General features: G+C 47.2%; 1 protein-coding gene across 1 annotated transcript in view; it reads right to left on the bottom strand.

Annotated features, from left to right (window-relative positions):
• LOC119979759 (carboxypeptidase N subunit 2-like) overlaps positions 1 to 26725 on the bottom strand; it is a 36339-nt gene extending 9614 nt beyond the window's left edge. The window contains exons 1-2 of the mRNA XM_038822377.1: positions 26646 to 26725; positions 21134 to 21938 (exon numbers count right to left, since the gene is read on the bottom strand). Coding sequence (XP_038678305.1) covers positions 21134 to 21922 — 789 coding nt within the window. The 5' untranslated portion in view covers positions 21923 to 21938; positions 26646 to 26725. The remainder of the gene's footprint in view (positions 1 to 21133; positions 21939 to 26645) is intronic.
• Between the last annotated feature and the right edge of the window lie 484 nt (positions 26726 to 27209).

The following is a 27209-nucleotide window of genomic DNA, read 5'->3' as shown; positions in this document are numbered from 1 at the left end:
CAAGGGCATCTTTCAGCATCTGTAGATGTCTGATACACTCCTCCTCGTCTGAGCAGATCCTGTGTCTACGGAGGGCTTGTCCATAGGGGATGGCTTCTTTAATGTGTTTAGGGTGGAGCATCGTGAGGTTATCAGTGGGCTTGCGGTAAAGCGAAGTGCTGAGGTGACCGTCCTTGATGGAGATCTCTCTGTCTGCTGTTATTGGGGAGGCCCAGACGGGGTTTGTTAAGGGTAGGCAGTTGGTGGCCAATGTAAGAAGATTGTTAAATGTGATCATGATGCCCCCAGAAGGTAGGGAGGTGGAGGTAGTGATTGCAATGGATGCACAAAAGGCTTTTGATCGGGTAGAATGGGATTATCTGTGGGAGGTACTGGGATGGTTTGGATTTGGGCGGGGCTTCATTGACTGGGTCAGGTTGCTGTATCAGACACATGTGGCAAGCGTACGGACGAATAGGACAGCATCGGACTATTTTAGACTGCACCGGGGGACGAGACAGGGATGTCCCCTCTCCCCACTGTTGTTCACGCTAGCTATGGAGCCATTGGCAATTGCTCTGAGAGCCTCAAGGGGCTGGACGGGGCTGGTCCAGAGGGAGGGGAGGGGGGCATGGAGCACAGAGTCTTGTTCTGTGCAGATGACCTGCTTCTGTATGTATCGGACCCATTAGAGGGGATGGAAGAAATCATCAGTATTCTGGGGGAATTTGGCCAGTTTTCGGGGTATGAGCTAAATATGGGGAAAAGTGAGATGTTTGTGGTCCAGTTGAGGGGACAGGAGAGGCGATTGGGGGAGCTGCCGTTTCGATTAGTAGGGGAAAGTTTTAGGTGCCTAGGCATTCAAGTGACGCGGGTATGGGACCGGCTGCAAAAATTAAATCTGGCCCAGCTAGTAGACCAAATGGAATGTGAGAGTGCCTTTAAGAAATGGGTGTTTATAAATGGGTATGTATATAAATATCTGTAGTGAGAATATCTTTACGAAATGGGTGTTTGCTATTGCAGTGATGTCAGAGAGTGGGTGGATGTGGGCTGTCTGTCAGTTTTTTACTTTCATTTTAGGCTGTTTGCTTCAGGGTGTGTTTTAATTTCATTTTCTGTGTTGGAGCTGAAGCCAGACCAAGCAGGTGTACTGCTGTTCTCTCTGCCATCAAAAGACTATCTCTTGATCATTTAGTCAATTCAGAATTATAAATGTTTTCAGTAGTGACTTTAACCTGATGTGCTTCTGTTAAAAGTTTTGTTTTTAAGTCGTATGGATGTTAAAAGGAAAGCTGAAAGGATTACTTAGTGTTGTAGACTTTGGGGGTTGTATTTCAATTGATGGTTGCTAAGATGTTCACTGTATGTTTTTTAAAAACTCAAATTGAGTTCATAGAATAAACATTGTTTTGCTTTAAAGAATACTTTTCAATTTCTGCTCTACCACACCTGTAGAGTGGGCCGTGTGCTCCCCATACCACAATCTATTAAAAGTTGTGGGTCAGGTGAACTCCATGATACACTTTAGGGTTCTCTAAACCCTGGCTCATAACACAAATGAAGGACGACTTTCGGAGATGGGACGTGCTCCCGTTGTCACTGGCTGGGAGGGTGCAGACGGTGAAGATGACGGTCCTCCCAAGATTCCTGTTTGGGTTTTAGTGTCTCCCTATTTTTGTTCCGTGGTCCTTTTTTAAACGGGTCAACAAAGTGATCACTGGCTTTGTTTGGGCGGGCAAGACCCTGCGAGTAAGGAAGGTAATGCTTGAGCGGAGTAGGGAAGAGAGCAGGCTGGCACTGCCAAATTTTAGTAACTATTACTGGGCGGCGAATATAGCTGTGGTTAATATAACATGGTAAATTCACACTGTATATTGTAAGCGCAGTAGCGTTACCCGACCACTAGGGGGAGTAGCTCTGGGAATGCTCAGGAGCTTGTACAGGGCTTCACCCTTGGCTCTGCCCATGACCCCTCCCCCTAGTGCTGCTGTATAAATACCCTTGTCCAGAGTCAGCCTGCAGTTCACAGAGAGTTCATCAACAGGTAACAGGCTGGCTCTGAAGTAAGTTGATTAAAGCCTAGATTCATATCGGAAACATGTGTCTGGTGAATTGATGGCTCCATCAATTTAATCAACTTAAGAACAGTAAAGATCGATCATGGAATCGGCCTTCAAGCCTGGACGCCTGGAACTCGACCCGCAGGATGCAGAGGCTAAAGAAATCTTCTCCCACTGGATGCGGTGCTTTAAGGCCTACCTGGCAGAAGCGAGCACAGCCGAAACGACAGAGGAACAGAAGCTAAGTGTACTGCACGCGAGGGTGAGAACTTGCTGTACGCGATGTTTTTGTAGCGGCCTCAGGTCTAATTATGTGCGCCAACGGCTGCTGGAAAAGGGGGCCCAAGACTTAGAAACGACTGTGGAAGCTGCGACCACAATGGAGGTCTCCTTCCGCAGCCTTAACTCGTTCCCCGCGGACCCCGCGACCCAATCATGGGCCCCCGACCAGTGACTCCCCCAGTCCTGTGCTACGCGGCCGCCCAGCCACCATGCTGCCCCAGCCAGCCACTATGCTGCTCCAGCCAGCCACTATGCTGCTCGAGCTTGCCATTTCTGCGGCCAGAATCAGCACCCGCGGCATCACTGCCCGGCCCGCAACGCGACCTGCAGCAAATGCGGGCGGAAAGGCCACTACGCAAGAGTGTGCCTCGCTAAAAGGGCTCCAGTTCCCAACTCTCCAGCGGCACGAAGTAATCGCTCCCCACTCCCGCAGGCCCACGGGGCCCGAAACGCTGCGGCCTATGCCCCGACTCCGCCCCCTCCCGCCACGTGCGATCCATGGGGGCCGCCATCTTGGAAAACCTCCACCACGCGGCCGGCCACGTGCGACTGATGGGGGCCGCCATCTTTGACGCCAGCTTCCTCGCCGCCCGCCACGTGCGATCCACGGGCCCGACCGGCATCTCCACGCTCGGACAACCCATCAGAAGAGTACGACTATGAACTCAGAGGGCAGTCATCACGCGGCCACTCCAGCACAGCTGATCGAGCCGCCGACTACCCGCACAACTATGAACTCAGAGGGCAGTCATCACGGGGCCACTCCAGCACAGCTGATCGAGCCACCGACTACCCACAACTCAGCGCAGTCACTCTGGACCAATCACGCCCGAAGCATCTGCAAATTTCGATGGCAGATGTCCAAATCAACGGGTACAAAACGCCATGCCTCTTTGACTCCGGGAGCACGGAGAGCTTCATACATCCAGACGCGGTAAGATGCTGTTCGCTCCCCGTTTTCGCCGCGTGGCAAACTATCTCGCTCGCTTCAGGCTCCCACTCGGTCCAGATCCAGGGACGCACCGCCGCGACTCAAAATTCAAATTCTACGTTTTGCCCGAACACTGCACGCCACTCTTATTAGGACTAGACTTCCATTGTAACCTTAAGAGCCTCACCCTCAGCTTCGGCGGGCCCCTGCCCCCACTCACTATCTGCAGCCTCGCTACGCTGAAAATTCCCCCCCCTCCTCTCTTCGCCAATCTCACAAAGGACTGTAAACCCGTAGCCACACGTAGCAGGCGGTACAGCCTGCAGGATAGGGTATTTATCAGAACAGACGTCTGAAGGCTACTCAGTGAGGGGGTTATAGAGGCCAGCAATAGTCCCTGGAGAGCTCAGGTGGTGGTCGTTAAGACCGGGGAAAAATTCCGCATGGTTGTCGACTATAGTCAGACCATAAATAGATTTACGCTCCTTGACGCGTATCCCCTCCCCAGGATTGCAGACATGGTAAACCAGATCGCCCAGTACCGGCTCTTTTCCACGGTGGATCTGCAGTCTGCATACCACCAGCTCCCAATCCGCCTGGAGGACCGCCACTACATGGCATTCGGGGCCGATGGCCGCCTCTTCCATTTCCTCCGGGTCCCTTTCGGCGTCACTAATGGGGTCTCGGTGTTCCAACGAGCAATGGACCGAATGGTGGACCAGTACGGGCTGCGGGCCACGTTTCCGTACTTGGACAATGTCACCACCTGCGGCTATGACCAGCAGGACCACGACGCCAACCTCCACCGTTTTCTCCAGACGGCACTGAAACTGAATCTCACTTATAACAAGGAGAAATGCATTTTCCGCACAAACAGACTGCCCATCCTCGGCTAAGTCATGGAAAACGGAGTCCTGGGCCCAGACCCGGACCGTATACGCCCCTTCTTAGAACTCCCCCTCCCCCATTGCCCCAAGGCCCTCAAACGGTACTTCGGCTTCTTCTTCTACTACGCCCAGTGGGTCCCTCAATATGCGGACAAAGCCCGCCCACTCTTTAGGGCCACACGATTTCCCCTGTCAGCCGAGGCACGCCAGGCCTTCGACGGCATCAAGGAGGACATCGCCAAAGCGGTCATGCGGGCGGTGGATTAATCCACTCCATTCCAGGTTGAGAGCGACGCCTCAGAGGTAGCTGTCGCAGCCACACTAAATCAGGCAGGGAGACCAGTCGCATTTTTCACCCGTACCCTCTCCACTTCAGAACTACGACACTCCTCAGTCGAGAAAGAAGCACAAGCCATTGTGGAGGCTATTCGTCACTGGAGGCACTACCTCGCAGGTAGGAGGTTCACCCTCATCACCGACCAAAGATCGGTTGCCTTCATGTTTGACAACTCGCAAAGGGGCAAAATTAAAAACGACAAAATTCTGAGGTGGAGGATCGAACTCTCCACCAACAATTACGACATTAAGTATCGACCCGGGAAGCTCAACAAGCCTCCAGATGCCCTATCCCGTGGGAGATGCGCCAGTGCGCAGATTGACCGATTGAAAGTCATCCACAAAGACCTCTGCCACCCGGGGGTCACCCGGCTCGCCACTGCATCAGAGTCCGAAACCTGCCTTTCTCCAACGAGGAGGTAAAAGCGGTCACCAGGAACTGCCCGATTTGTGCGGAGTGCAAACCGCACTTCTATAGACCAGACAGGGCCCACCTGGTCAAGGCTTCTAGGCCCTTTGAACGCCTCGCGATTGATTTCAAAGGGCCACTCCCCTCAACTAACAAGAACGTTTACTTTCTAAACGTCATAGATGAGTTCTCCCGTTTCCCATTCGCTATCCCGTGCCCCGACATGACCTCCCACACAGTCATTAGGGCCCTGCATAGCATCTTCACCCTGTTTCGTTTCCCCAGCTACGTACACAGCGACCGGGGTTTGTCCTTCATTTTTAAAAAAAATAATTCTTATTGAAATTTTTACAAAATATAAACAACTCAACTCTATTAACAAAACAACCGCAGTAACACCCCAAGAACAATTCCCACCCAACTTCAAAAGCAACTACAAACAAAAGAAAAAAAAACAAGAGAACACCCAACAACAAAAGGGAAAGAGATAACACCCGCCACATACCACAAACCCATGTACACAGTTCTCCCTCCTCCCGATCCAATGCCTCCCTCCCCCCCCCCCCCCCCCCCCCCCACCCCAACCCGGGTTGCTGCTGCTGCCGGCCTATTTCCCTACCGTTCCGCCGGGTTTTGTCCTTCATGAGTGACGAGCTGCATCAGTACCTGCTCGACAAGGGCATTGCCTCGAGCAGGACTACCAGCTACAACACCAGGGGAACGGGCAGGTGGAGAGAGAGAACGCGACAGTCTGCAAGACCATCCTACTGACCCTCCGGTCTAGAAAGCTCCAAGTCTCCCAGTGGCAGGAAGTCCTCCCAGACGTTTTCTGTGTTGGAGCTGAAGCCAGACCAAGCAGGTGTACTGCTGTTCTCTCTGCCATCAAAAGACTATCTCTTGATCATTTGGTCAATTCAGAATTATAAATGTTTTCAGTAGTGACTTTAACCTGATGTGTTTCTGTTAAAAGTTTTGTTTTTAAGTCGTATGGATGTTAAAAGGAAAGCTGAAAGGATTACTTAGTGTTGTAGTCTTTGGGGGTTGTATTTCAATTGATGGTTGCTAAGATGTTCACTGTATTTTTTTAAAAACTCAAATTGAGTTCATAGAATAAACATTGTTTTGCTTTAAAGAATACTTTTCAATTTCTGCTCTACCACACCTGTAGAGTGGGCCGTGTTCTCCCCATACCACAATCTATTAAAAGTTGTGGGTCAGGTGAACTCCATGATACACTTTAGGGTTCTCTAAACCCTGGCTCATAACACAAATGAAGGACGACTTTCGGAGATGGGACGCGCTCCCGTTGTCATTAACTGGGAGGGTGCAGACGGTGAAGACGACGGTCCTCCCGAGATTCCTGTTTGGGTTTTAGTGTCTCCCCATTTTTGTTCCGTGGTCCTTTTTTAAACAGGTCAACAAAGTGATCACTGGCTTTGTTTGGGCGGGCAAGACCCCGCGAGTAAGGAAGGTAATGCTTGAGCGGAGTAGGGGAGAGGGCGGGCTGGCACTGCCAAATTTTAGTAAATATTACTGGGCGGCGAATATAGCTGTGGTGAATATAACATGGTAAATTCACACTGTATATTGTAAGCGCAGTAGCGTTACCCGACCACTAGGGAGAGTAGCTCTGGGAATGCTCAGGAGCTTGTACAGGGCTTCACCCTTGGCTCTGCCCACGACTCCTCCCCCTAGTGCTGCTGTATAAATACCCTTGTCCAGAGTCAGCCTGCAGTTCACAGAGAGTTCATCAACAGGTAACAGGCTGGCTCTGAAGTAAGTTGATTAAAGCCTAGATTCATATCGGAAACATGTGTCTGGTGAATTGATGGTTCCATCAATAGCCATGATCAGGAAGCGTGTGGTGGGGAGGGGGGGTTGGCATGGGAGCATATGGAGGTGGATTCATGCAAGGGCACTAGTTTGAGGGAGTTGGTAACTGCGCCTCTGACCTTCCCACCGGTACGGTACTCCATCGTGGTGGTGGCGGTCCTGAGAGTCTGGGGACAATGGAGGAGACATGTGGGAGCAGCGGGAGCATCGGTCTGGTCCCCAATCTGTAATAATCACTGGTTTGCCCCGGAAAGTATGGATGGGGGGTTCCGGATATGGGGAGAGCAGGGATTGAGAGGATGGGGGATATGTTTATCGAGGGGAGCTTTCCGAGTATGAGGGCGCTGGAGGAGAAGTTTGGGTTGGCAAGGGAAAAATAATTCAGCTATCTGCAGGTGTGGGACTTCCTACGCAAACAGGTGTCAACCTTCCCACTCCGACGGTGGGTAGAAAAAGGGAGTCTCTCGGACATTTGAAAGGAACTTATGGAGTCAGAGGAGACACAGACCGAGGAGCTGAAGCGTAAGTGGGAGGAAGAGCTGGGAGGAGAGATAGAGGATGGTCTATGGGCGGACGCTTTGAGTAGAGTCAACGCGTCCGCAACATGTGCCAGGCTCAGCCAGATACAATTCAAGGTCATTCACTGGGCTCACATTGATGAGCAGATTCTTTGGGGTGGAAGACAGGTGTGCAAAATGTGCGGGAGGACCAGCGAACCATGTCCACATGTTCTGGGCATGTCCGAAGCTTAGGGGATTTTGTCAGGTGTTTGCAGATGTCATGTCCACGGTTTTAAAAACAAGGGTGGCGCTGAATCCAGAGGTGGCCCTTCTCGGGGTGTCGGAAGACCGGGAATCGAGGAGGAGAAAGAGGCAGGCATTCTGGCCTTTGCTTCCCTGGTAGCCCGGAGACGGATACTATTAGCTTTGAGGGTCTCAAAGCACCCGAAGTTGGAGACCTGGCTATTGGACATGGCTAGCTTTCTCTGTTTGGAGAAAATCAAGTTTGCCTTGAGAGGGTCACTGTTAGGGTTCGTCCGGAGGTGGCAACCGTTCGTCGACTTCTTCGCGGAAAAATAATCGTCAGCGGGGCGTAGTTTTTAGCTTAAAGTAGGGGGTTAATAAAGGTGGGAACTGTAAGGGAAGGAGACGGCTTTTGCACTATGTTGAGAGTTCCATGTACATTGTTTATTGTGTTGTTGTTATAATACCAAAAAATACCTCAATAAAATGTTTTTTAAAAAATGTTTATTAACCTGAAAGTAGAGACAAGAGAGGAAAACATGAAAGATTTTTATATTTTGGAAAAGTTGAGTTCAAAGAGGTGTTTGAGGAAAATGCAATCTGAGATGAAAGGGGAAAAAGAACTTAGGGAAGATGTTTAGCAAGGCTGGGGTGATTGAGTGGGAGATATGCCCTGAGATCAGATCTATGCTGAGAGAAGGTGTGGAAGTTGTGAATTTGAAGCAGCCAGCCAATCTGCTTCAAGCCAGAAAAGTTATTGTTTTTGGACAATTTGGGCAGGACTTTCTGGCCTCGCTGTGTGTTTCTCGGTGGCATTAGGCGGCATGCTGGTCGCTTGCGGTGGAATTCTCTGCTCCCAGCATGGTCAATAGGATTTCCCATTGATGCCACACGGTGCCATCAGAAAACCCATGGGTGGGTCGCCGACAGGTGTTGGGAGTGTTGGAGAGCGATCGGTCGCTGCATTCCGATCGCAGGAGACGCACCCAACAACCGCGACCAGCTTTTTAATTGAGAACGCCGACCGGGACGGGTTTTAAATGGAACAATGCAGTCTTCCAGCTAGAAGCAGCGGCAGAGAACAGGTCACGCAAGTACCCTGCGTACATGCTTTTTGTGCGAAGTCATGGCAAAGAGATTCCTCCATTTTCTAGCTGTGAGCAAGCAAGGCAACAGGACTGTGAAGATCTGAAGATGAATCGTTTTGAACAAAGCAAAAACTGAAATCAGGAACAAAGCTCGCAAAGATATTTTCTTAATTGTTCCAATGCAAATCAGGATGCAAAGCCCATGGCTGGGATTCCCCGACCCCGCGCCACACCGCCGATTCTCCAACGCTGATTCTCGGGCGCTCGCGGGATCGCAGCTGCACCAGTCGGGGGCCGTTGAAAGCAGCCCCCCCTCGCGATTCTCCAGGCCGCAATGGGTGAAGTGCCCGCCAAATTCGACCAAGTCCCGCTGGCGTGGGTCACATATGGTTCCACACAGCAGGACCTGGAAGAGGGGGGGGGAGTTGGGGCGGGGGTGACCCGATCCATGGGAGGGTCCTCCACGGTGGCCTGGCCCGCGATCGAGGCCTGCCGATCGACGGGAGGGCTGGTTGCATGGGAGCCAATGTTCCTTTGCGTGTGCCCCTGCAGGGCTCCGCCATATTGCCCGGGGGCCGGCGCGGAGACGTAAACCCACACGCATGCGCGAACACTACTGACCGTAGCGTGCATGCGCGAACTTGCGCCGACCATGCCGCGCTGGCAGGAGCAGCGGAGACCACTCCGGTGCCGACCTAGCCACCTAGGAAGGGGCGAATACCTGACAATCAAGTACCATTGACGCCACAGTGCTTTGCGCCACTTTTCACGCGTCAGAACTTGGCCGTGGGATTGGAGAATCTCGCCCATGTGTGTTATATGCAGGGAACTACTGGAATTGAAAGTTTAAAACCTTCAAAACTACAAAGGCATTTCAAGACTAAGCATGGCGAGTTTGAGGACAAACCTGTCGTGTTAAGCACACTGAGTTTACACGGGCTGCAACTGGATTTAACTGAAAGAGACTCCAGACCTTAAGTTAGTTCAATTTGATTTATTTAACCTGTCACACAGTTAGCACAGTTCTCTGTGAGTGGGACTCTCTGCTAACCTAAGTGTGATTACTATGTCTGACTGAACCAGACTAGCTCTCAGCCACATGCTGGATGTGTTATGTGATATATACACACTGACTCACTCTGTAGATGTTCCCAGTGGAAAGAAGCGGAGTGTGAGTGCCTCGTGCCTTTTATAGTCGGAAACCACCCCCAAGTGTTCTGCCTGCTGATTGGTTATTTCCTGTTCTCTGTGTTCGTTAGCTGCCTGTCTGTATCTCATTATGTGCATGTCTGCATATCATGACAAAACCTCTTTTGAAATGTTTTTCTGTGGCATATGTGAAAGTATTTACATGTATAGGCCGAAAAAGTAACTTATTTACATACTATGACAGATGGGAACATAAGAACATAAGAACTAGGAGCAGGAGTAGGCCATCTGGCCCCTCGAGCCTGCTCCGCCATTCAATGAGATCAGGGCTGATCTTTTGTGGACTCAGCTCCACTTTCCGGCCCGAACACCATAACCCTTAATCCCTTTATTCTTCAAAAAACTATCTATCTTTACCTTAAAAACATTTAATGAAGGAGCCTCAACTGCTTCACTGGACAAGGAATTCCATAGATTCACAACCCTTTGGGTGAAGAAGTTCCTCCTAAACTCAGTCCAAAATCTACTTCCCCTTATTTTGTGGCTATGTCCCCTAGTTCTGCTTTCACCCGCCAGTGGAAACAACCTGCCCACATCTATCTTATCTATTCCCTTCATAATTTTAAATGATCCCGCCTCATCCTTCTAAATTCCAATGAGTACAGTCCCAGTCTACTCAACCTCTCCTCATAATCCAACCCCTTCAGCTCTGGGATTAACCTAGTGAATCTCCTCTGAACACCCTCCAGTGCCAGTATGTCCTTTCTCAAGTAAGGAGACCAAAACTGAACACAATACTCCAGGTGTGGTCTCACTAACACCTTATACAATTGCAACATAACCACCCTAGTCTTAAACGCCATCCCTCTAGCAATGAAGGACAAAATTCCATTTGCCTTCTTAATCACCTGTTGCACCTGTAAACCAACTTTCTGTGACTCATGCACTAGCACACCCAGGTCTCTCTTCACAGTGGCATGCTTTAATATTTTATCGTTTAAATAATAATCCCGTTTGCTGTTATTCCTACCAAAATGGATAACCTCACATTTGTCAACATTGTATTCCATCTACCAGACCCTAGCCCATTCACTTAACCTATCCAAATCCCTCTGCAGACTTCCAGTGTCCTCTGCACTTTTCGCTTTACCACTCATCTTAGTGCCATCTGCAAATTTGGACACATTGCCCTTGGTCCCCAACTCCAAATCATCTATGTAAATTGTGAACAATTGTGGGCCCAACACGGATCCCTGAGGGGCACCACTAGCTACTGATTGCCAACCAGAGAAACACCCATTAATCCCCACTCTTTGCTTTCTATTAATTAACCAATCCTCTATCCATGCTTCTACTTTACCCTTAATACCATGCATCTTTTTCTTATGCAGCAACCTTTTGTGTGGCACCTTGTCAAAGGCTTTCTGGAAATCCAGATATACCACATTCAGCTCCCCGTTATCTACTGCACTGGTAATGTCCTCAAAAAATTCCACTAAATTAGTTAGGCACGACCTGCCCTTTATGAACCCATGCTGCGTCTGCCCAATGGGACAATTTCTATCCAGATGCCTCGCTATTTCTTCCTTGATGATAGATTCCAGCATCTTCCCTACTACCGAAGTTAAGCTCACTGGTCTATAATTTCCTGCTCTCTGCCTACCTCCTTTTTTAAACAGTGGTGTCACGTTTGCTAATTTCCAATCCACCGGGACCACCCCAGAGTCTAGTGAATTTTGGTAAATCATCATTAGTGCATCTGCAATTTCCCTAGCCACCTCTTTTAGCACTCCGGGATGCATTCCATCAGGGCCAGGAGACTTGTCTACCTTTAGCCCCATTAGCTTGCCCATCACTACCTCCTTAGTGATAACAATCCTCTCAAGGTCCTCACCTGTCATAGCCTCATTTCTATCAGTCGCTGGCATGTTATTTGTGTCTTCCACTGTGAAGACCGACCCAAAAAACCTGTTCAGTTCCTCAGCCATTTCCTCATCTCCCATTATTAAAACTCCCTTCTCATCCTCTAAAGGACCAATATTTACCTTAGCCACTCTTTTTTGTTTTATATATTTGTAAAAACTTTTACTGTCTGTTTTTATATTCTGAGCATGTTTACCCTCATACTCTATCTTACTCTTCTTTCTAGCTTTTTTAGTAGCTTTCTGTTGTCCCCTAAAGATTTCCCAGTCCTCTAGTCTCCCACCAATCTTTGGCACTTTATATGCTTTTTCCTTCAATTTGATACTCTCCCTTATTTCCTTAGATATCCACGGTCGATTTTCCCTCTTTCTACCGTTCTTCCTTTTTGTTGGTATAAACCTTTGTTGAGCACTGTGAAAAATCGCTTGGGAGGTTCTCCACTGTTCCTTATCTGTTCCACCATAAAGTCTTTGCTCCCAGTCTATCGTAGCTAGTTCTTCTCTCATCCCATTGTAATCTCCTTTGTTTAAACACAAAACACTAATATTTGATTTTACTTTCTCACCCTCCATCTGTATTTTAAATTCCACCATATTGTGATTGCTCCTCCCGAGATGATCCCTAACTATGAGATCATGAATCAATCCTGTCTCATTACACAGGACAAGACCTAGGACCGCTTGTTCCCTCGTAGATTCCATTACATACTGTTCTAGGAAACTATCGCGGATACATTCTATAAACTCCTCCTCAAGATTGCCTTGACCGACCTGGTTAAACCAGTCGACGTGTAGATTAAAATCCCCCATGATAACTGCTGTACCATTTCTACGTGCATCAGTTATTTCTTTGTTTATTGCCTGCCCCACCATAACGTTACTATTTGGTGACCAATAGACTACTCCTATCAGTAACTTTTTCACCTTACTATTCCTGATTTCCACCCAAATGGATTCAACCTTATCCTCCATAGCACCGATGTCATCCCTTACTATTGCCCAGATGTCATCCTTAAATAACAGAGCAACACCACCTCCCTTACCATCCACTCTGTCCTTCCGAATAGTTTGATACCCTCGGATATGAAAATCCTCGCACGTGAAAACAGGTGTCTAATGTGCGAAAACAGAACATAGCAAACCAAACAAATATTCATAAGTCCAGTCTCTGGAGCTTGGGTCTGATCCTGGTCGACCACCAGAGAGGTGGTGGTAAGGACGACGGCGCCTTGATCGGCGGGACTGAAGCCTGACTGGTAGCCTCGTGATTCGAGGTATCAGTAGGTGGCACAATAATGGATGGAAACAATGAAGAATGTGGTTGCGGGCAGGCAACTGTGTGCAGTGCCCGTCTGTTTCGCCGCACAACAGAGCCATCAGCCATACGCACAACATACGATTGAGGAGCAGCCTGTCGAACAACAACTGCTGGAGCTGACCAGCCTCCATCAGGTAGCTTGATCCGAACAGCACCCGCCGGGGATAGCACAGGCAAATCGGTGGCATGAGCGTCAAAGCCCTGCTTTTGCCGGTCCCTGAGTTTCTGTACCTTCTGCAGCACCGGGAGGCAGTGGCGGACTGGCCAGGGTGTCAGCTTGCCCGATGCCAAGTGGGCCCCTGATGAAGTGGGCCCCCTATATCAAATAAAAATGCAATAAAGAAACAAACACAGACAACTTTTTTAGTAATAAAAAGGAATAAGAAAAAAAAGAGAACAGGACACAAATAAGCAGTGCATGAAAAGGAACGAAGCAGGGGAGGTAGTGGAAGGATGTGGAATAGGGGGGCCCGGGTCGGGCATAATTAAGGAAATTCCATGTTTTCAGCAAGAGTGGGTGAATTTAAAGATAAAGTTACAATTCGTGATTTGAGATGGTCGGCAACTTGAAAGGATATCAAGCAGTACATAGGGTCGTGAGGTCACCGAAAAGCAGAAGCGGTACCTTTGACCGTGAATCATGAGGGCAAAGATATTGAAGTGATAAGCCATGATCGGTAAACTCAAAGGGTTGCGACTTGTAACACTACACTGGTATCAACCTGGACATGTTAACTTTGGTCGTGGGACCATTCTTAATGTCTTACTATAGTCGGACAAACTTCTAAGTTTCAACAGTTGTCTCAGTTGCTTGCTGGTGTGAACACTGGACAGTAGATTGTCTCCTCTTCTGAAGCTGCATAGGCCACAGTAGTATTGACTAATGAACATAGCCTATTGAAGTGTAAGTAAGTTATTTTATATTTTTTATCAAGTAGGGGTTTATCTGGTGTTCCTTCAAGTTATTTTTGCAATCATCAATACTCATTTTTCCCAATGTGGGCTATTTTTAATTAAGTTTTTATTTCAGGAATATTACCCCTACCAGCATGGAAAAGAAAAAGCATAAATCTGGGTCACTAAAACGCAAAGAACAAAAAGAAGCAGAAAGGAAGGAATCAGCCAAGCGATGCAGGCTTATTACAGAGTTTATAATCCCACAAGCACAATCCACATCAATATCCAGTTCTGCAATAAATAATCAAGAAGCAAGAAACAATGCTCATGGTGATGATGCAATGACATGCGAGTTACAAGAACAGAGAAGAGCTACTTTGAATGTAGAGACAAATACAAGTGCATCCATTACTAATCAACCCAGGCCCAATATTTCTTCTGGCTTCCTTGTTCCGGTATCTGTACTGCCTATAGTTGCAACATCTGAACACATAGCTTCAACTAGTGACAGGGAATCAGATATTCCTTCAAGCATAAATGACTTGGTTTCTGAAGCACATCCTGTAAATGAACCTATGCAAGAAAATGAAAGATCAATTACTGGAATCTTCCAATATCCATCATGAGCAAAGCTAAAACAGTTTTTTGCTGAACATCCGCTTCAGCCATTTGATGATCTGCCATTTGATGCTCGTTTGTATGAGAGGAAAATTATGAATGACTCAGTCCCAAGAAAATGGCTAACATATAACAAAGAAAATAGATGCTTATATTGTTCATACTGCTTAGCCTTTGAGTTTCCCAACACTTGTAATCCATCACCCTTTGTACGTGGCTTTAGTGACTACAGGCGTATTAGCCAGAGCTTGACTTTACATGAATCGACAACAACACATGTCAGAAATGCTCAGCAATATATCAGTGTGGTTAATGATGGCACCTTAGATACATTTTTTGCAGCATCACTAATTAAAAGGAAAGAAGAAGTATTGAAGCAGAGAAGTATTGTCATGAGGATTATAGACATCATAAAGATGTTAGGCAAGCAAGCACTTCCTTTTCGAGGTCACAGAAATGAATCGGCCTACACTCTAGATAATGAGGGTCTGAATCATGGCAATTTTTTAGCTACAGTGCAGTTGATGGCAAAATATGACCCCATTATGGCAGCTCACGTTTCTGCAGTGCAAAACAAGTCTAAACAAAGAATCAAACGATTAGAGCAACAAGGAAAGGCTCAAAGTAAAGGCCATGGTGGACTTGTTACATGCCTGAGTAAAACAACTATAAACATGTTAATCAAAATTGTGAAGAATATGATACAAGAAAAAATTAGGCATGAAGTTTCTCAAGCAAAATATTATTCTATTCAGGTTGATTCAACACATCCATCGATCAGTTTATCATTATTATTCGGTATGTGCTTAAAGGTATTATCTGTGAGCGACTACTTTCAGTTGTGCCAAGTAATGATGGTACAGGACAGGGACTTTTTGATCTATTGATTGAAACATTACAGCATCTTAAAATTGACCCCCAAAAATGTTTATCTGATAGCACAGATGGCACTGCAAGCTACCATGGCCAGTATAATGGTTTACAAAGTAAAATTGCTGATGTGGCTGATCAACATGTTCATATATGGTGCTATGCCCATGTCTTGAATTTGGTGATAACTGAAACAACAAAATGTTGTGTGCCTGCAGTTTCTTTTTTCATTTTGCTCCAGAATATAGCAACTTTTGTGAAAGCATCATTCAAGAGAATGGCTGTATGGATAGAAGTTGTTGGAAAATATCTAGGACAAGAAAAAATGAAATGATTAAAGCTAATTGGTGAGACCAGATGGTCAGAAAAATCCAATGCAGCAACAACTATATTTGGACGTTTTGATGATGTCGCTGCCAGTACTTTCGTAAATCTATTGACATGCTTATCAATGATACAAGATTCAGAAAAGTTTGATGCAAAAACAAAACCTGAAGCAAATGTTTTACTTCAAAGTCTTCTAAAGTTTGAAACCATATTGACAGCATTTACTTACTTGTATATATTTGAAACTACAACCCCGTTATCAAGTTATCTACAGACAAGTGGTTTAGATATGTTTACTGCATGGAGTTTGGTAGATTCAGCTGCAACAAAGTTGAAGGAACAGACAAGAACATTTGATAACGTTCACAGCAAGGCTTTGGAATTTGTAAATAAATGTAATGACAGGATTTCACAGATGAATATGGATGAAGGCGCGCTCCAGCCGACCACGGTGCGCAGGCGCGCTCCGTTCTCTTCACGCTGCTGCCCCCATCCAATGGATGCCCGGGGCCAGCGCACCGTCGGCCCCCCTCCCCCTCTGCACGCCACTGCGTTGAGCCGGTGACATGCTGGGAGACAGAAGGGTTGCCCTGTACGCAAACAGCGCAAGGTTGAAGTCAGAAGCAAAACCCACAGCCTTGCAGGTGAGCTGCTTCACGATGTGCACCTCTTTCTGTACCTTCCCGTTGGACTGCAGGTAATGTTGGCTGGAAGTAACGTGGTTAAACTGATATGACTGGGCAAATCTTGATCACTCTTGGCTGCTGAAGCAAGGACCGTTGTCACTCATGACAGTGAGTGGAATACCATGCCTGGAGAACGTCTCCTTACAGGCCTTGATGACGGTCTTGGATGTGAAGTCTGAGAGCTTCACAACTTCTGGGTAGTTAGAAAACTAATCAATGATTAACACATAATCACGACCATTACCTTGGACCACAGGGATGCCACACTTTTGTGCTGCTGAAGCGTCTCTTTGCTCTGTGCTGGCTGGACGCATTGACAGGTCGGACAGTTGAGGACCATATTCGAGATGTCCTGACTAATCCCAGGCCAGTAGACAGCTTGCCTGGCTTGGCGCCTGCACTTCTCAACATTCAGATGTCCCTCGTGGATTTGCTGGAGCACCAAGCTCTGGAGACTGAGTGGAATGACAATGCGATCCAGCTTGAGGAGGATGCCATTAACCACTGTCAGGTCATCCTTCACATTGAAGAATTGAGGGCACTGCCCTTTTTGCCAGCCATTGGCGAGGTGACGCATGACACGCTGCTGAAGAGGGTCTTTGGCTGTCTTGGCGCAAATGCGAATCACCTTTTCATCCAACGCTGGGAGGTTGCTGGCCCACAGCTGCACCTGTGATTCAATCAGTTGGATGAATACCGGCGGTTCACTGGGCAAGGTTATGGAGCAGGACAAGGCATCCGCAATAATGAGCTCGTTGCCAGGCGTGTACACTAGTTCAAAGTCGTACCTTCTGAATCTGAGGAGGATGCGCTGCAGCCGGGGCGTCATGTCATTCAGATCCTTGTGGATAATGTGGACCAGCGGCCTGTGGTCCGTCTCAACGGTGAAAGTCGGCAGGCCGTAGACATAATCGTGGAACTTGGTAACTCCAGTGAGATGGCCCAGGCATTCCTTTTCAATTTGGGTGTACCACTGCTCGGTGGGTGTCATCGCCCGTGATGCGTAGGCAACCGGTGCCCAGGATGAAGTGTCATTGCGCTGGAGCAACACCGCGATGATGCCGTCCTGGCTCGCATCTGTCGAGACTTTTGTTTCCCTGTCAGGGTCAAAAAATGCCAATACAGGTGCAGTGGTGAGCTTGGCTTTCAGCTCCAACCACTCTGCTTGATGAGCTGCCTGCCACTCAAAGGCTGTGGACTTTTTCACCAGGTGTCTGAGGGCCATGGTGTGTGAAGCCAGGTTTAGGATAAACTTGCCCAAAAAGGTTACCATGCCTAGGAAGCGCAGCACCGCCTTCTTGTCTTCAGGGGTCTTCATGTCTTCGATGGCCTTGACCTTGTCTGTGTCCAGGCGCAGACCCTGCTGAGATATCTGGTCACCTAAGAACTTATGTGTCGACATGCCAAAGCAACACTTGGCCCTGTTCAGCTTGAGGCCATTGGCATGGACACGGTGGAATACCTGCTGGAGACGCAAGATGTGCTCTTCGGGGTTTGTGGACCATATGATAACGTTGTCCACATACACACGAACCCCTTCAATGCCCTCCATCATCTGCTCCATGATTCTATGGAAGATCTCCAAGGCCGAGACAATGCCGAACGGCATACGATTATAGCAGTACCTGCCAAACGGTGTGTTGAAGGTGCAGAGCCTTCTGCTGGACTCATCCAGCTGGATTTGCCAGAATCCCTCTGACGCATCTAACTTAGTGAAAACCGGGCGTGTGCCATCTCACTTGTGAGTTCCTCCCGCTTCAGGATAGGGTAGTGGTCCCGCATTATATTCTGGTTGAGATCCTTGGGATCAATGCAGATGCGCAGCTCCCCCGAAGACTTTTTTACACATACCATCGAGCTGACCCAGTATGCCGTTTCTGTAACTTTGGAAATGATGCCCTGGTCCTGAAGATCCTTGAGCTGTGCCTTCAGACACTCCTTCAGTGGATCTGGGATCCGGCGTGATGCGTGGACCACAGGTGTGGCATCAGGCGGTAGCAGGATCTTGTACCGATATGGCAGAGTGCCCATCCTGTCAAACACATCCGGATACTGAGCGAGGATGTTGTCAATGCCGGCTTGAAGATCCACGTTGGGGGAGGTCATTGTGTAGACCCGCTGCACAAGGTTTAGCTGCTTGCATGCATGTGCGCCGAGCATGGAGGCTCTGTCTGGCTTCACGATTTCAAACCTTAGCCTTGCGTGAATGCCCTTATTAGAGACGAGCAGTTGGCAGGATCCCAGTGCTGTGATGGCAATGCCATTATAGTCCAGGAGCTGGCAGGCTACTGGAAGGAGCTTGGGTGGCTTTTTGATGTGGTTGAAATCTGCCTGTGAAAGGAGATTGGCAGAAGCACCTGTGTCCAGCTTGAATTGGATAGAGTATTGATTTACTTGCATCACCGCACGCCATTCGTCCGGAGAATCCACAGTGAGGACGGACAGGCTTAGTGATGATGTTGGTGAGGCACGTTCATGTGTGGTAATGATGCCCACATGGTAGGGGTACTCCTAGCAATTGTCCTCTGGATCCGTTATCCTGCCAGGATCAGAATCCTGCAAACCTTGCTGTACACTTTGAACGCGCCTGCATTGGAATTGGTGTGCTGGCCCTTGACCGGTGGTGCAGACCTGCACAAGGCTGCATAGTGTCCAGACTTTCCTCAATTTAAACATCGCCTGCCTCTTGCAGGGCAGTGTTTCTTTAAGTGGGCGGTGCCGCAGTTCGGTCACGTCATGATGTAATTACGCTCCGTGCGTCATTGTACATGCGCAGTGCGGTCGACAGATATTCGCACCTGCGCAGTGCGGTGATCGGCCGCTTCGTTATCCCATTCGCATCGCACATGCCTGGGGCTCCAGGAAGAGCGAAATGGCCGCTTTCATCAATGCTGAGGCGGTGCAGGGCGATGGCCTGCTCCCTCTCCGCCTCGTGGGAGGCACTTTTCTCATTTTCAGTCAATTTGTATTGGGAACACCAATTTTTGGCGTGCTCATGCACTGTACACGTTTCGATCGGGACTGACAGGGTCAAACGCTTGATTTTTAAAAGCTGCTCTCTCAGAGGATCAGAGCACACTCCAAAAGTGATTTGGTCTCTGATCATGGAGCCAGCAATATCACCAAAGTTGCAGGACAGCGCTAGTAGACAGAGATTAGTTAAGAAGGAGTTGAAAGATTCATCTTTATCTTTTAGGCGTTGTTTTAATATATAGCGCTCAAAGATTTAATCGGTGTCCACTTCACAATGACTATCAAACTTGTCCAGGATGGTATGAAACGTTGTCTTGTCCTGGCCTTCGGTAAAGTTAAACGAGTTGAAGAGTTGAATGGCTTGATCCCCTGCAGTTGAGAGGAGAAGTGCGATCTTTCTTGTATCAGACACACCCTCGAGGTCTGAGGCTTCGATGTACAGCAGAAACCTTTGCTTGAAAACCCATCAGTTGGCACTGAGATTGCCAGAGGTCCGCAGCTGTTGAGGGGCCTGGATCTTCTCCACGATGCCGGCATCCATTGGCTGGTCGTCACGGGACAGATTGAGGTAAACCACCTGGGGATAGCAGTCTTGTGGTACCATGTCGTGTTAAGCACACTGAGATAACACTCGCTACAACTGGATGCAGCTGTAACTGAAAGATACTCCAGACCTTGAAGTTAGTTCAATTTGATTTATTGAACCTGTCACACAGTTAGCACAGTTCTTTGTGAGTTCGACTCTCTGCTAACCTTAGTGTGAGTACTCTGCCTGACTGAACCAGACTAGCTCTTATCCACGTGCTGGATGTGTTATGTGATATATACACCCTGACTCACTCTGTAGATGTCCCCAGTGGAAAGAGGCGGAGTGAGTGCCTTGTGTCATTTATAGTGGGAAACCACTCTCAAGTGTTCTGCCTGCTGATTGGTTATGTCCTGTTCTCTGTGTTCAGTAGCTGCCTGTCTGTATCTCATTATGTGCATGTCTGCATATCATGACAAAACCTCTTGATTTTTTTCAAAGGACGCAACAAAAACTTAAACCATCAGCTGAAGTCCTTAGAAAATATGTAACATTGAATGACAAAGCAAGCGAGAGCATGAGGCCCAAGGAGGCTCACCTGTCGTATTAAATTTAAGTGAAAATGGTGTGACCCGAAGGTCAGCCTGCGTGGGTCGCAAAGATCGGCCAGCATGGGTCGTGAAGGTCGTCTGGTTGGCAAAAGAGGGTCCCAGGAAAAATAGTTTAAAATAATTGCACTAAAATGTTAAGATGAGACAGGTGATCTACAACATTTAGCATTTATTGTGACAGAAACTGCAGACAACTGGAATGCCATGATACAAGCAGAATGGGTCTCAAAACAATTGGCACCGACTGCGGTAGATTGAGAGCCGATGTGACCAAGACCACTCTCCCAGTCACCAAAGGAACTAAATATATAAAAGAATGTATCAACTCAGAGGGCAGGGTACTGACTTGGGCTGGATTGACAAAGCAGGTTCTCACTGCGTTTACTTGAATAAATGATTGAAAACCGTATCTAAGTCTGGAAGAATTAAAAAGAATGAGTAATTCTTTGAGAATGTTTGAAGTTCTCACTTGATCTTAGTAGATGCTTCAAGCATTGCTAAAATCAGCAGCATTAAAATTCCTGCAGAATGTGAACAGGGTCTTCTTTAACAGCATCCCAATATACCATGTTTCTTCTGGGCAGGCATGGGGAGCAGTTTAAAATAATGACCCTCCACAATCTGCACTTTATTTGAATATTTCAGAGAAAGCCTAAACTAAAAATGTTAAACCATTTTGCCTCACCTTTGACTTATCCAAAAGTCCTGGCGGCAGCGTCTTCAAATGGTTGCCGGCGAGAGTGAGGCGATGGAGTGATGTGGCATTGAAGAGTTTAGATGGTACCTCCCGGATTCTGTTATTCGTTAATGTTAGCCAGATCAGCTTTGGCAAACCAGAGAAGATCTTCTCAGGCAGGGATTCCAGACTATTATTGTTGAGTTCACATAACCCGAGGTTCTGAATTGGTTCAAAAAGTGTTTCTGGGAGAACAGTAAGATGATTGAATGACAGAGATAACATTATCAATGATCCCAAACCCAGGAAAGTATCTGGTGAAACCACATGGAGACAGTTGTGGGACAAAATTAGTGCCCTGAGGTTCTTCAAAGGGAAGAAAAGTTGATCAGAGATATTGACTAACCGGTTTTCATTAAGGTGGAGGTAATGTAGATTTGTAGCATTGTTGAAGAAATCATTTGGTATGTGGGACAAATTGTTCCTTGGGAGATACAACACTGTGAGCCGAGGAACCCAAGCCAGTAGGTTATTTGGGAGCAAACTGAGGTTGTTCATCTCAAGATTCAGGACTTGTAAATCAGGTGTATTCCAAAAGGAATTTGATTCTAACTGAATTGAATTATTGTTTAACTGCAGAGTGTTGACGGTCTTGGGTATATCAAAAGGAAGAAAGTTGAGTCCTGCACTTTCACAGTCCACTGTTACATTATCATTATCACAGGTGCAGAGACTTGGACAAGAGCTGAGCCTCTCAACCATCGGCAAGAGGATGAGAATCATGTACTCCCACGACATGGCTCTTCTGTTACTCCTATAGAAACAGAAACAACGGCATTTATATAGCAGCATTAATATTGGAGAATGTTCCAACGTACTTCACTGGAGCATGATCAGACAAAACTTAACACTAAATAAGGATGACAAAAAGCTTGGTCAATCTGGTAGGTTTGAAGTAGCACCTAAAAGGGAGAGAGTGGGCAGCACAGTAGCACCAAGGGTCCCAGGTTCGATTCCCAGCTTGGGTAACTTTCTGTGCGGAGTCTGCACATTCTCCATGTGCCTGCGTGGATTTCCACTCGGTGCTCCAGTTTCCTCCTGCAAGTCCCGATCATTGGACATTCTGAATTCTCCCTCCGTGTACCCGAACAGATGCCGGAATGTGACAACTAGGGGCTGGCTTTACACGGTGATGTGACCATCAATTCACAAGACACGTGGTTGGAAGTGAACAGTGGTTTTAATAGTCTTACAACTGAGCCTGTCTGCGACGAGATGAACTGGCAGCAGGCTCACAACTGCAGATCTTTATACTTCCAGTTAGTGGGAGGAGCCATGGGCAGAACCATGGGCGGAGCCAAGGGTGGAGCCCAGTACAAACTCCTCATCTCCCCCTATGGGCAGAGCCACGCAACTGCTCATATACCGAGCTTACAAAGACACAACACATACAATATAATACTGTACAGTGTGAATTACTAGGATTGTGATTCACCACACACGGTAACCTCATTGCAGTGTTAATGTAAGCCTACTTAAAGGGAGTTTCTCAGAGTTCAGGAAACGTGGGTAGCTGGAAAGAAGGGGTAACTTCATGAGATACTACATGTGTACAGCCATGAGTGTAGTTAAGTGTACTGTTGGAGTGTATTATAGTCTTTTTTGTGGTGTGTTTTCTTTTAAGTTAATAAATATTCTTTATTAATTTATCACAACAAGGCTGGACTGTTCCTCCCTGGTTTGCATATCTTTCTTACATGACACAAAACTGAAAATATACACCACCAAGAACCAGTGTTCCTTAATCTTACAGGGCAGTTAAGAGTCAACCACATTGCTGTGGATCTGGAGATTTCCTGCAAAGGTGTATCACTTGCACATTTACTATGATTGACGTATCAATATAAAATAAAGCATAGGGCACAAATATTCTAATTGCATATTTCTTATTAAAATATTAAACCTGCTGACCCTAGACTCTCAGATATGTTATGTTTGCTGGAATGGCCAAAACCTGACATCATCAACTTCACAAAGCATTTCTGACTCCTGTTCAACAACAATTCTGGAATCTTTTTTTGGACAACATGTGAGAAAGGTATTGGGCTCAGTTCTTAGGTGTCCATAGTTGTGTAACTCAACAACACTTCTGGACCCTCAAATTAAAATAAGCATTTTTCTAGGATGTTGGATCATGGTAACCTGCCCCAAAGGACAGAAAAGGAGATATGCCATTTCATAGAATCATAGAATCCCTACAGAGCAGGAGGAGGCCATTTGGCCCATTGAGTCAGCACCGACCCTTTGAATTCGCACTGGACCCAGTTCCCTCCCGCCCTCTCCCCATAACCCCATGATCTAACCTGCTGGACACTAAGAACCACTTTATCATGGCCAATCTACCTGACCTGCACATTTTCGGACTGTGGGAGGAAACCGGAGCACCTGGAGGAAACCCACACAGACATTAGGAGAATGTACCAACTCCACTCAGACAGTGGTCCAAGACCGGAATTGAACCCAGGTCCCTGGCACTGTGAGGCACCAATTCTATCTGTGATGCCACCCTTCTTTGCAAACGTCTTGTACTGCTGGCTTCTCCCGTGGCTGTATTAACATTTGTGTCATTAGAGCCTTTGAAGCCATTACCACTGGCTTGTCCTCGATCAGTTGGTCAGGTAACTTTTGTGACAACAGCAAATTTGCAACATGTTTAATATTTTCCCTGTGGACAGTTTCACGTTAATAAAACACAGAAAGGAATCAAAACTGTGCATATCAAAAATTTATTCTTTTCGCTATTCTCAAAATTGACTTTTGCTGAATCACACGAATGCTGCTCTAGATGACTCACAAAATTTGCCGGCTGTTCTAGAAGCTTCCAACAGAGATTGCAAGAACAAAAGAGTTCCATTGTCATCCTTGTGGAATCTCCCACCCCATTGTAAAACCACATTGTTTCACAAAACCGGATGACTAACAGACGCACCGAGACTCCCCACAGCCAGGCCAACAACAAAGATAGAAACATTGAAACTCGTTGGACCTCAAGAACCACAATTCCTCTCCGAAGGAAAATAGTGGATTTTGGCCAGAAGCACAGAAACTGTTTGCGAGGCTGCAATTAACTAATTAATGAGTCACATCACATGACCCCCATGCTTCCAGCCTTTTGGATATTTTAATTTACATTTCTAGTCTCATAGCTCAGAAATCTGATTCAACACCAATTGGCAGGAACTCCAGCGCAGTTCCCTGGGCTGACCGAGCAGCTGGTCACCATCTCTCCACTCTGCCAAGCCTGTTTGATTTTAAAAGTCTCTGAGCATCACCTGCCAAGCGTTCTGAGCAAATATCATTGTTGGTTTCAAGGATTTTCCTGTTGCTCTCTCCAACCAAAAACCCATTGGGACTGAACTCAAGGACGTCAGAAAGGACGTTAACTCTTGGATTCTAGAAACCACGTGAACTAACATTCATTTCTGTGCCTCGTTTATTGTTGTTATCCATAGTCGTAAAAACTCCCCCTTTTCAATTCCCCCTTACTGTGCGTGTGTGCGTGCGTGTGTGTGTTCCACACCTGCCCCCACCCCCCAGGTTTGAATGTTAAATAAACTCTCCTTCTGAGTCATTCATTCTGCAGGTTTGCTGTGTGTTATCTGTACAATTGGGCCCCACACACGCCTGAGGGTTTTGGAGAAAACACGCCACAGCCTATTTTAAAAATGATTCGAAAACATGTCCAGGACAGATGGGGAGAGGATAACGAAGTCAGGTTTGCCTCTCACTTATTCATAACAACAGGAAGAAGCATCTCAACAAAGCACTGAACAGTTTTTGGCTGACAATATTTTTAGACTGCCGAGCCTTGTAGCTGGCACCCACATAAGTGCAATGGAAAAGAAAAACCCAAAATATTACCTTTGATTGAACACCGTGATTAGGACAAGGGGACATAGTTTCAAACTAGCAAATGTTGAAACAAAATTCAGGAATTTCCTTGACAGAGAGAGATTAATAAATGGCAGAGACTAGCAGAAAGAGTAGCTGAGACAGAAAGCCTAGAATCTTTCAGGAAATAGTCAAATGGTGAAATGTAAGGAGAGGGCATTAGGACTTCTTTGCATGGGTGAATTTCATGGACTGAATTGTCTTTCTCATCCATAAATGTTATGTATAAACTGTTCGATCTCGCCGCCATCAGGGGCTGTTTAGCTCACAGGGCTAATCGCTGGCTTTGAAAGCAGACCAAGGCAAGCCAGCAGCACGGTTCGATTCCCGTACCAGCCTCCCCGAACAGGCACCGGAATGTGGCGACTAGGGGCTTTTCACAGTAACTTCATTTGAAGCCTACTCGTGACAATAAGCGATTTTCATTTTCATTTTCATCTCCTGACAGACAAAGGGCCGGATTCTCCGAATCAGGGATATGTCCCCACGCCTGCGTGGGAACAGTGGCGTTATGCACCAGAAAAATGGCGTAAAACAGCCATCGATCCCCCGTTTGTCAAGTGGCTGACATGCCGGCAGCATAGAGCACTCGACTCTAGCTGCCAATACAGCCCGGAGAATTGCCGGGTCCGGTGGCCTTCAGCGACTATGTCGTGGTACATGGCGGAGGGCATTCACGGACCATACCCACGAAATAGTGCCCCCCCCCTTTGGTCTCTTGCACACCCCGGACCACCCCCCACAGTGCCCCCAGCCCCTGATAAAGTGCCCCCACCCCAGTCCGTGGATCGGCCCTCCGCCGACTGTGGCGGAGCTGGACTGAGTCCGCAGCCGCAATATCTAGTTCCCGCTTTAGAGGGGGCAGAGCATCACGAAAGCGATGCTACCCCCGATTTGGTCGGGAACTTTGATTCTCCGCCGATCGCCTTCACTCAGCAGTCTGTCCGTAGAAAACGTAAGAAACAGTAGGCCAGGCACTATGCTGCCAGATCACTTATCCACAGATTTGTTCTTGCACATTTTCTTCCGTTTACTTCCATGTTTTCATGGCATGTTTCCCACTTCCTCCTCCTTGTTCCAAAAATCTTTTGCGAAAACCTACAAATATTTCAATTTCATTCTGAAATTTCAAATGAGCTGAAATAATTGACCAGGCAAAGGTAACTATGCAGCCACTCACCTTTAAGTGGCCACAGGCTTGATTGAGTCATTCCAAAGGGAATTAGCTTGAAAAGAAAGTGCAAAGGTCTATGGGGCGAAGGCTGGGATGAGTTGCTCATTCGAAGAGCTAGTGAAGACACAATGGGCCAAATGGCCTCCTGCACAATAACAATACTGTGATTCTGATTTCCCTTTTGATTTGGATTTCAAGCCAGATTTTCTGTTTGCCCCATTAAGCAAAAGATGAGATGGAATGTTTTGCTAATTATACAATTGGATTGACTCCATGTAACTGAGCATCAGCAGGTTGCCACGTTGTGGATTAGCTTAGCTGGGCACATAATTGCTGGAAGTGCAACTTTCCACTTTGAGTACTTCCACACCTTTCTATTAACCATATAGCGCTTACCTGATAGCCACACGACCAGTCTAAATACACTTGACAAGCTCCAGCACAGTGCAGTAGACAGGAGAGTAATCCTGTGGTTTATTAAAGCTGCAATTTTTAATAACAACACTCAGTGTAATTAATATTTAACCATGTTCCAGGAAAGAGCTCGGCTGGTCAGGTCGTGTTAACCGTGCCAGATAATACTTCAGGAATATTTCACTGGTGCAATGCCAATTTCTGAGAATCAGATTTTTCGAAAGCACTTTGGGATGGATTCGCCATTGCCCGACGCCAATGGCGGATTGACTGAAATTTCCTTCCTTTCGAATGCTACTATTGAATCTGCTTTTAGCTCCCTTTCTGACAGTGCATTCCAGATCACAACGTCTTCTTGGGAGTTGGCTACTTTTGTAACTTGCACCCGGCACGGAAGCTATCTTTATGCACTCAAGAACATTGGCACTATCGGGAATGGGGTATTGTGACTTCCAATGGCAACTATGAGGGAGTAGGTCGCACATTTGGTGGCTCCTGTTTCGGTCAGACATTTGGACATTTCCCCCGACGTTTTTGCACTTTTGG

Source organism: Scyliorhinus canicula, chromosome 16 (assembly GCF_902713615.1).
Source record: "Scyliorhinus canicula chromosome 16, sScyCan1.1, whole genome shotgun sequence".
NCBI classification, from domain to species: domain Eukaryota; kingdom Metazoa; phylum Chordata; class Chondrichthyes; order Carcharhiniformes; family Scyliorhinidae; genus Scyliorhinus; species Scyliorhinus canicula.
The sequence above is the reverse complement of the archived record's forward strand: the minus strand, read 5'-3'. Positions and strand labels throughout refer to the sequence as shown.